This window comes from Tasmannia lanceolata, unplaced genomic scaffold, assembly GCF_043159265.1.
Source record: "Tasmannia lanceolata isolate RefF3 unplaced genomic scaffold, GAP_Taslan_0.1 ptg000029l, whole genome shotgun sequence".
In the NCBI taxonomy this organism is placed as follows: Eukaryota; Viridiplantae; Streptophyta; class Magnoliopsida; order Canellales; family Winteraceae; genus Tasmannia; species Tasmannia lanceolata.
Window position 1 is genome coordinate 486682 of NW_027518706.1, and position 9941 is coordinate 496622.

At 48.9% G+C, this 9941-nt stretch overlaps 1 protein-coding gene across 1 annotated transcript; it reads right to left on the reverse strand.

Annotated features, from left to right (window-relative positions):
* Nucleotides 1-809: 809 nt before the first annotated feature.
* LOC143859391 (uncharacterized) lies at nt 810-2091 on the reverse strand. The gene is made up of 2 exons (XM_077370109.1): nt 1765-2091; nt 810-1658 (listed from the first exon to the last, which is right to left on the reverse strand). Exons 1-2 carry the CDS (start codon nt 2089-2091, stop codon nt 810-812), a joined length of 1176 nt encoding a protein of 391 aa, XP_077226224.1.
* Nucleotides 2092-9941: the final 7850 nt, after the last annotated feature.

Consider the following 9941-nt stretch of genomic DNA (forward strand, 5'->3'; position numbering starts at 1 on the left):
GAAGTCTAAAAGAAATCTAGAAGACTGTGCTAGTCCACCAAGAGAGTAGAAAAGAACTACTAGGCAATCTCAAATTCAAATTCAAATTCAAATAGCATGATAAACAACATTAATTAGCCCATACCAGCCGCTAGGTAGCCTAATGAAGTAAAAACAATATCAAACACTTCAAAACCAACCACAAACCCCAATATGGGGACTCCAATGAAATCAGATGATGCCAAAGTAATCATCTGATTTCCTACACATATAATATTTCTACAAACCGCCTTGAAATCAGACGATATTCGTGTCAAGGACATCGAATAGTGCAAATCATCTGATTTCCTTCTTCAATTAAACAATTTATTAAAAATAAAATGAATGAGTATGATAAGCTTTGAGATAATCTCACCTGAACACCATTTATTACCGTCTTCAAACCCTAACTCAAAGCTTAGTACAAGAGAAGAATATTAAAAATTTTAACAGATTATACAAATGCATCAAATGATATTTCTGATTTTTATAAATTTTGATGCATAACAGGGGGCATATCTGAAAGGTTGGGTAGGCCTACTAAACAAAAGAGGGGAGAGCTACTTGGATTGAACAAGTCCCCTAAGGATGGGCTTGGGCTAGCGCCTTCATCGCCCTTGCAATGAATAATTAGGGGCGAGGCAGCTAATAGACCAAGTTGGTCTCCAACTAGCAGGGGGACAAGTTAGGATACAACTTGGAAAGGGTTCTATAAATGAGGCATTGTATGCTCCCTACAAGGAACCTCTCTATTAAGGCTAGGGGAAACTTCCTAAGATACACGCTCTAAACTACGAGGCTTGGTTCATAACACTTTGTAAGAACAACATATGTTTTACAGTTCGATCTAGGAGCGCATCAATGCTACACTTTGCTCCGCTTGGGACCATTTCTCGTAGCTCCTTAACCCGATCTTGGATCATCTGCCTATCCCTAGGTCGCTGCCTTTGAGTATCGCCAGTTCCAGCTCCATCTCCAGCCTTTCTTCTGCTAACTTGATACGGCTTTGGGCACTTTCTGGACTGTGCATATCCGATTTTCTGCCTTTTTTCATCCATGAGCGCGCTTGCTCCCTTTGAAATAGAACAAGTTGGAGAACTTGTGAACACTTCACTTCTGGAGACAAGTGCAGATTTCCCATTGTTCCACACACCCAAATTATTTTCTACCAAGGCACTGCCTCGAGATCTAATCTCTGCTTGGCATGAAGTGATAAACTGCCCAGATGAGCTACTCGGTGATCTGATTTTGTTAGATCTGGTGAATACATTCTCATATGAACCACCACATACATTGCCTACCACTGCATGTAAGAGATGCTCTAGACTGTCTCTATCCAAAAACAATCCATTGGATTCACATATATCACAGATTGGACTTGAGTTGTTGCGTTTATCTTCTCCTGGAATAGTTATATCCAGTAGACCAATATCACCTCCTTTCCAAGGAGAGGGCCCAAGCGCTTTGTGTAGCTCAGAGTCAACCGGGAAACTTAGAGTATCACTTGCAATATTATGGTTGTCCTCCTCAGTTGCCATATTAACAAACATTTGATCCATCGCATGTCTAAAAGAGCAAAAATCATACTCATTGGCTAAATTTGTTGATACGCTTCGAATGATTTTCTGTTCGAGGTGGTCCTCCCAAGAATTCAACATGGAGAACTCTAAATGATTGGGATTCATAAATTGATTTGGTGTGGATGATACAGTTGAGGGTAATGAGATCTGCCACTGGTTCCACAACTTGTGCCTTTTCAGTCTCAGCATCCTCCTCTAAAATAATATTTATTGCATTGTCATCTGATATTGAGAGCTTCCCATCAGCCCCTCCCCTCTTCGACCTGGACTTCTTTGCTATCATACCATCTAATGGTGGAGATATATGCGCCTTAGTAGCTACAACTCCTGAATTCCAGTTTTCATTTGCACTACGAGAAGCATCCACATCTACAACTGGACTACCCACAAACTGATCCTCACTAAATAGAGAAACCCTTACTTTAAAAGAATCATCTTGCTTTTCATCTAGGTTTGCTATTCTCTTATACCACAGCAGATGGGCAAAGCTCATTTAATGATCGAAAACAGAGCAGACTATCCAAACCAAAAGGAACACTATGGATCATTACATACTGGTGCATTTAGAAGAATTTTCAAATTGTAATTAAGAGAGAACACTTGACAATGTTATTTTCTTCAAAACACAGCTATAAAAAAATATTGAGAAGAAAAATCAAATCCATCGGATGACCAGAATCAAAGGTATATCACTCAAATCAGCTATTATACAATTATAGATGTAATTTTAAGAAGGAAAATCCATCAGATCTAGAAATTATGCAAGGGAATGATGAAAATTTTACCTGCTACAGACGAATTTCTACCTTCTTCTCAGAATTGGTGAACTCTCCCTTGCAATTTTCAAAGCAACTGAACCAAATAGCAGAGAGCCACCGGATTCGTGATAGCAGAATGACTTTGAACAGAGAATCTGGCGGTCGGAGCTCAGATCCCGGCCGGTAGATCTGCCGGAGAAGGAGATTCGAAATCACCGGTCACTTTCTCTCTCTCAGATCTCTCTCCTTTTCTTTTTCTCCTTTTTCAAATTAGGGAAAACCTAATCAAAACAAATCCCTCAATTTCAGATCTTAGATCTGAGGGTTCCCTCTCAGATCTGAGATTTTCTTTGCTTACCTCCATCTCTCAAACTTTCTCCATCTCTCTCTCTTTCTCTTTCTAAGATTAATGACCGGATCTAACAAGATGTAACCGAATAAAATGGTTGAAATTTGGCCAGAATTCAGCAGGATTCATTGGAGAAAATGGAGAAATAGGTTAGGGTTTCGATGGCTCATGATGGAGATCAGAAAAGGGAAGAATAAGATGGCCGGCCGAGAGCTTGGGTCACCGGAATCAATGGTGTTTGCCGGGGTTAGGGTTTGAGTTAAAAGAAAAATGGGTTTGCCAAACAGGGCTAACAGATAGATCGAAAGAGGAGAAGAAGAAGGAAGTTGGAATGGTGATGAAATGGAGATGCGGCTGACGAGGTGCGGAGCTCGTCGAATTTCCGGCGGAATTGCCGGAGAAGAAGATCGAAATCCCTCTGCGAGAAATCTACCTCTTTTTTTTTTTCTTTTCGTTTGATTTTTTTTATATGTAAATGAGATTTGTGGATATTGGCACTCCACAGATTGATGGGCGCACCACATTTGATAGGCGCACGAATCGGTTCCGTCCCAGACGGGCTAATTCACTCCCCTTTTTGTATAAAAATGATATATTTACCTTCTTTTCTCCCATGGACAACCCCCTTTTCAAATGACTCACCCCCCTTTTATTCTGCATTATACACATTCTCTCGGTTCGTTCACTGAGCAAACGTGCTCGGATCTCAACGAAATTTTACAGAGACCTGAGGGAGACCTTAAGCTATCCCAGGGTTCAATTTGGGACCCCAGCTCACTGATTTGACGAGGCTTCGCACAAACGCTATGAACCCGGGTCCGGTCAAAATGGGGTGTCTACAAGAGGCGTGCCATTTTATCCGGCGATTATCTCCCGGGAAATGGTAGCGTCATTATGTGGCTTTCGGTCGGTCACCTGATAGGGAGGAGACACGTGTCGGGTGGGTCGCGTTGTTTTGAGACACAAGGGTTTCTTCCTCAAGTTTATAAAAGGAAGACCATCCCGGTATTTTGTCATTGCTTTCTTTTTGAGATAGGTGTTTCTCAGCATTTTTTCCCTTTTTTCGGCAACATGTCTGGTTCCCCTTCGCGGGTTAGGGGCAAAGCCCCTCTTTCCCAGGAATCCTCAAGTGACCCCGACCTGTCCTCCGACTCGGAGGAGGACCTTACGGCCCGTCGGAAAAGGGCTAGGAGGGACTCGGGCCCTCCCTCGGGCTTTCCCCCCCTTCGCCTTTCCTCCTTGCCTAGCAAGGACAAGTTGTCTCGCTCTTGTGTTGCCAAGGAGTGGTCTTTTTTCTCCCGGGCCTATCAGCAGGGGATGAAACTGCGTGGTCGGGTCTCGAAGATGGGTAAGGAGATTGAGGACTTGAAGCGGGAGAACGAGGCGTTGCAGAGAAAGGTTCACGCCATCAACGAGCAGCTGCTTGAATAAGAGGTGGACCCCTTGCTGGAGAGCTCCTGGGAAGAGGAGGGGGACCCTTCGGGAAAGGAGTCTTCTTCTGTTCGTTCGAGCGATTAGTTTCTGGCTTCCTTTGTTTTCCTATTTCACTTTCCTTTCTCCCCCCTTCTTGTGGGGGGTTATGGGGCCTGCTTGCCATATGTTTGGTTTCTTACCCCCCCCCCCTTTTTTTGTAGGCCTGTGGGCCAAAAAGATGTGAATGGATGGTTTCTTTATGAATTTGTGCTGTGTTTCTTATGCTGCTTTTCTCATCTGTGTGGTGGTTAGTTTTATTTGAGAGGGAGTGGTGGTGATGAGGCCGGGCTTTTATAGGACCGGGCCCTTTCCACTGTATTTGGTATATATTTTCCTTGTTCCGAGGAATTGTGACGGCTTTGCCCGAACCTGCGCCGGGTTCCAAGCCTTTACCTAGCGCGTTTAGTTTCCTCCGCCTGTCGGGTTCATATGTCGAGCTCTCGTGCCGTGGCTCTGGGTCCAGGCGCGTATTTTTCCTCTAGTGGCTTTGAGGTCGGATCTCTTTGCTTGGTTTCCCATCTCCGGACCCTTCCTTTTCATTAGATGGGGAGGAGTTGAAACTGGGCCAGCGCGGACGATTTGAAGTCCGAGCCCTTCCTTTGATTAAGTGGTGAGGATTTGAAACTGGGCATGTGCGGGTGGTTCGAAATCCGAGCCCTTCCTTTCATTAGGTGGGGATGTTATAGGGATGGCTTGCTGGGGGAAGTTTTTAAGTGGTAGGGGTAGCAACGTCTTTTCAGTCAGGGGGGGGATGACGCTTCGATTTCTAGCGGTTTCCTCGAATTCCCCAATCGGCACCACGTGTGCGCGTCCCATCCGATTAGACAGGGAGGGAGATTAATCGACGCGTGTGGAAACCCTAGCTCTTTTTAAGGCCTTTTTAGGGATTTCATTCTTGCCTTATTTCTTCGTCTTCCTCGGGTGAAGTGGGCTTCCTTCTGCAGCGATTTCTCTGGGTGCTGCTCTTCACCAACTTCTCTCTGGTTTTTGCCCTTCTTCGTTTATCTGCCTCGGTGAGTTCTGTGCTTTTTATTTCGTCTGACATTTGATTATTTTACGATATATGTCGCAATCGGTTCTCAGAGTCCGTCTACCGAGTCAGTAGAAGTAGTCGAGAGGGCTCTGCCAAGGAAAATGAGGCAGTTGGTAAAAGGCGGGGGTGGTGGCTCTCGAGATGAACAGCTGCCCAGGGAGTTGGAAGATAGCTCCGGGGCTTCTGGATCGTCGTTGGGGGCCGCTCCCTTTGAATCTGCCACTCGAGTTTCTTCTGCGCGCGAGGCGGAGATTTTGGACATTCGGTCAGGTGCCGTTATCCGCCCTGGTCGGGTGGTGTCCTGTAAGAGTTCTTTGGAAGAAGGGGCGGCGGAGAGGATTAGGAGGGAGTTTCACATTCCCGAGGATTACGGGATTAGGGTTCCTTCTTTTAGGGATGGGGTGTGTGAGGGCGTTACGGAGGAAGAGGTAGCTTTCTACGTGGAGGCTTTTCGGGCGGGGATTAGGTTTCCGCTCTTGGGTATCATAGTAGAGGCCCTCGAGTTTTACTGGATGGCCCAGTCCCAACTGGCGCCCAATAGTTGGTGTACTCTCTTGGCTTTTGTGGCCAAGGCGGGTCTTCACAAGATTCAGCCTACCCTCCCTCTGCTCAGGAGTTGCGTTGCCTTTAGCCCATTGGTGAAGGGGGAGGACAGCTGGTTGTACCTGACCCAGCGTCCTCAGGTGAAGATCGCGGCGAACTTGCCCTCTTCCATTAAGAAGTGAAAAGAGGAGTACGTGTTTATTATTCCTCCGTCGGATGCTGGTTGGGGCTTCCCCCGTTCTTGGAGGTGCTCCGTTGAGTGGCGAAGGAAATCCCTCATCGACGAGTCCGACTGTAGCAAGTTTGACTTGGAGAAGCTCGCCTCCGGGGAGGCTATTGATGTTTCTGAGTTTAGATGGGAGAGGGGTTTGAGGAGGTTCGGTCTGCTGGGTGCTATGGAGAGGAGGGCCCACTGCACGGGCGAGGAGGTGGGGAGAGTTCCGCCAGTCATCGCGGTGAGACTTTTTCCCTGGGCTTGTCCCCCCTCCTTTTTTTTAGCTGTCGTTTTCTTCGCTCTGAGTTGTTGTTGCTCTTCTATTTTTGGCAGCATGTATGTCTTCTTCTGGTGATGCTGGTAGGGGAAAGGGGGTTATGGCGAAGGCGGCGAAGGGTCCAGCTAGCCGTCAGAAGATTCCCTCCGGCTTTATGGCCGTAGTCAGGAAAGACCGGTCGCAAACTAGGCTTCCCACGTCCGCGCCGTCTAGTTCTACCGGTCGATCGGTCGGAGTGAAGGATACGGCTAGGTCTCCTCCTCGGGAGTTGGAGCCTTCCGCCAAGAGGGTTGCCCCTTCTTGTGCTAAACAGCGGAAAGCCGGTCGTGGGGCCCGTTCTCCTGCCGCCTTTGCGGAGGACATGTCGAGCTGGCTAGAAGGGTCAGTTATGACCAAGCTGCTTCTTGAGAAAATGGAGTTTTCTCCGCAGTGCTACCGGGCGCAAGGAGAACTGTATAAGCCTGACTGGAAGATCAGCGTTGAGGATGGCGTCCTTGGGAATCCCCGAGTCGGGGTGGAGCTTGGGTTGATGACCGCCCTTCCTGGCGATGAGGTTGAGTTAGAAAACTTCCCCCGCAGGGCCCTGGGGGCCGGGTACCTTCATTCTATGTCCTGCGTAAGTACCGAGTGGCTGGCTTTTCCGCTTGCGTTTTCCCTTTTTGGTTGTCTTTGAGACTGCACTCGACAATTCTTTAATGGTTCGCTAGTGGCGCAGGCTTTTGTAGGTTCAAACTTACGCCAGGAAGATGCTGCAGTACATGGTTGAGGACGAGTCCGAGATCGGTGCTTTCGAGGAGCGAGTCCACAAGCTGAGCGAGGACCTGGAGAAGGCCCAAGCCGAAAAGGCGGCACTTGACGACACCGTTTCTCAACTCCGGGGGGAACTCCAGCTGTCCGAGGACGGGAGGAACTCTGCAGAAAATAACTTGGTGGTGACCCGACAAACGTACGCTGAGGAGCTCGTGAAAGCGCGGGAGGAATGGCGAGATTCTGAGGAGTTTTTTAAGGCCGCAGCCTGAATACATTCAGCGTGGATATCGAGATGGATGCTTTCGTCGAATGCCGGCGGCGCGTTCGCGATGTTGATCCTTCCTTCCCTTTTGAGAAGTTAGTGCACGAGGCCGAGGAAGCCGTTCCGGAGGATCTTTTGCCGGAACCAGTGGATACCACGAGACCGGTCGAGGATCCGATGGTTGCCCCGGATGCCTCTACTATTATTGAGACCTCTGCGGGGGGTCGGTGAGGCTCGGACGCCTTGGGATTTTTTGCTTCTCTTTATGGTTCTATTGATGCGCTGGGTCTGTAATAGCTATTTGAACTCTCTTTTTTTTCTTTTTTTTTTATATATACAACGCGTCGTGGGCCAGTTGAGCTTTTTGGTATGTTTCTTCATGGCGGGTTGCTATTAAATTCTAATTTGGTCGGCGAGAATACTTCTAGTGCGCCTCTGTAGGGCGTCGCCTTAGGGCGTCTTGTTCGTAGAAGGGCCATCTTCCCCTCGAGTGATCAGCTCGGAGTTAATGGGTGCTGCCTGCCCTTTAAAAAGGGTAGGTCTCTTTTTTTCATGGGGAGCGTTTTAGGGTATTTTCGGGGGGATCAGCCTAGATGTTACCTCTGTCCCACTCCCTGTCTTCTTCCGGCCCTTTATTCATCATAGGCCGAAAAGTGGAGATGCGCATGGCTCAGGTGGGAACGTTATTCCATTGATTTGTAAAGGGGAATACATGGCTTTGCTCTGGAAACAACAAAAAGAAAACAAACAAAACATCTGTCATAACTTAAAAGAAAACACGGACCTTACCCTTCCTTTTTACTGGTAAAACTCTCGGAGGTTATCTATGCTTCAACTTCGCAGGACTGGGGCCCCGTCAAGGTGCTCAAGCTGGTAGGCCCCGGGGCGGAGCGCTCGAATGACCCTATAGGGTCCTTCCCATTTTAATGCGAGTTTCCTGGTGTTTCGGGGGTCGGATACCTCCGCACGCCGTAGTACTAGGTCTCCGGGCTTTACCGTGCGTTTTTTTACTCGGGCATTGTAGTATCGTGCCACCCTTTGTTGGTAGGAGGCGGTTCGGAGGAGGGCTTGCTCTCTTTTTTCGAGAACGAGATCGAGAGTGTTCCGGAGGAGCTCAGAATTTCCTTGTTCATCGTAGTTCTCCGTGCGGAAGCTAGAGAGGCCGATTTCCAACGGAATGATCGCTTCGGCCCCGAAAGTCAAACTAAAAGGGGACTCCCCGGTTGCGGTCCAGGGCGTTGTCTGGTAGGCCCAGAGGACGCTAGGGAGTGCTTCTACCCAACACTTTCTGGCTTCTCCCAACCACTTCTTGAGGTTTTTGAGCAAGATCCTGTTAGTTACCTCTACTTGTCCGTTGGCCTACGGGTGTGCTACGGAGGCGAAACGGTGTTCGATGCTCAGATTATCACAGAACCTGCCGAATTCAGCACTTGCGAACTGGGGTTCGTTGTCTATTACGAGTATTCTTGGAATGCCGAAACAGCAGACCACGTCATGATAAAAAAACTTCTCTGTCGCTTTTGAATTTGGCCTCGCCACGACTTTAACTTCGACCCACTTGGTGAAGTAATCGATGGCGACGTAGAACATCGTGTGCCCCCCCCCCCCCCCCCCGGGGCTTTTGGGAACGGCCTGAGCAGGTCCATGCCCCACATGGCGAAAGGCAGGGGCCCTGCCACCGCGGTGTACGGGGTGGCCGGTTGACAGGGGGTGGTAGCGAACCCTTGGCACGGGCTGTATTTTTTGACAAATTCCTGGGCGTCTCTGAGGATTGTAGGCTAAAAGTAGTCGTGCCTTAAGATCTTCTGGGCTAGGATCCTGCTGCCTCCGTGGTGTCCACAGATTCGCTCGTGTACCTCTCGTAGTCCGTGTTCCGATTCGGAGGTTACCAGGCATCGGAGGTATGGCCATGTGTACGACCGTTTGTACAGCCTGGGTCCGTGGAGCACGTAGTGGGCGGCCTTTGCGGTTAGGCGTCGGGCTTCCAGCTTATCTTGGAGCAGTATCCCATCTTTTAGATACCGCATGATGGGGTCCATCCAGTTTGGTCCTGGTGGAATTTCCAAGACTTGTACTTCATCGATGCTGGGGTGGAGCAGCATCTTTGTGAGCACGGTATCGAAGTCATGGGTTTCTTCAGAGGCCATTTTTGACAGAGCATCCGCTCGATTGTTCATGTCTCGCGGTACCTGGAGAATCTCAATTTCCCCATTCTCTTCAGCTTCTCTTTTACCTTCTGGAGGTATCTCTTTATCCTAAGCCCCCTGGCCTCGTATGCCCCGTTTACTTGCTCGGCGACCAGCTAGGAATCGCTATAGACCTTTAACTTTCCTGCGCCGAGCTCAGCGGCTAGGCATAGCCCTGCCAATAAGGCATCGTATTCAGCCTCGTTGTTGGAAGCTGTGAAATCTAGCCAGGGGGCGTACTCTACTGTGAATCCGTCGGGGACGTGGAGGACCACTCCTGCCCCGCGCCCTGTTTTACCTGCTGAGTCATCCACGTGCAGGGTCCAGTGAATCTCGCTGCTCTGTTCCGCGGGTCGGGCCCCATGTCTTCGTAATCCGTTTGCCCGGTGGGGCCCCTGGTCTTCTCCATTATTGCGGTTCCGTGGCAAGGGCTGTGGATTCCACTATAAAGTCGGCAAGGGCCTGGGATTTAATGGCCGGCCTTGGTCGGACCTGTAT

Bases quoted from the DNA above. Each gene is read 5' to 3' on its own strand.
- LOC143859391 (XM_077370109.1), bottom strand. From the start codon at position 2,091: ATGAGCTTTGCCCATCTGCTGTGGTATAAGAGAATAGCAAACCTAGAT. The intron at 1,659-1,764 runs GTTGTGGAACCA...AATTCTTGGGAG, and splicing joins CTGAGACTGAAAAGGCACAA to GACCACCTCGAACAGAAAAT.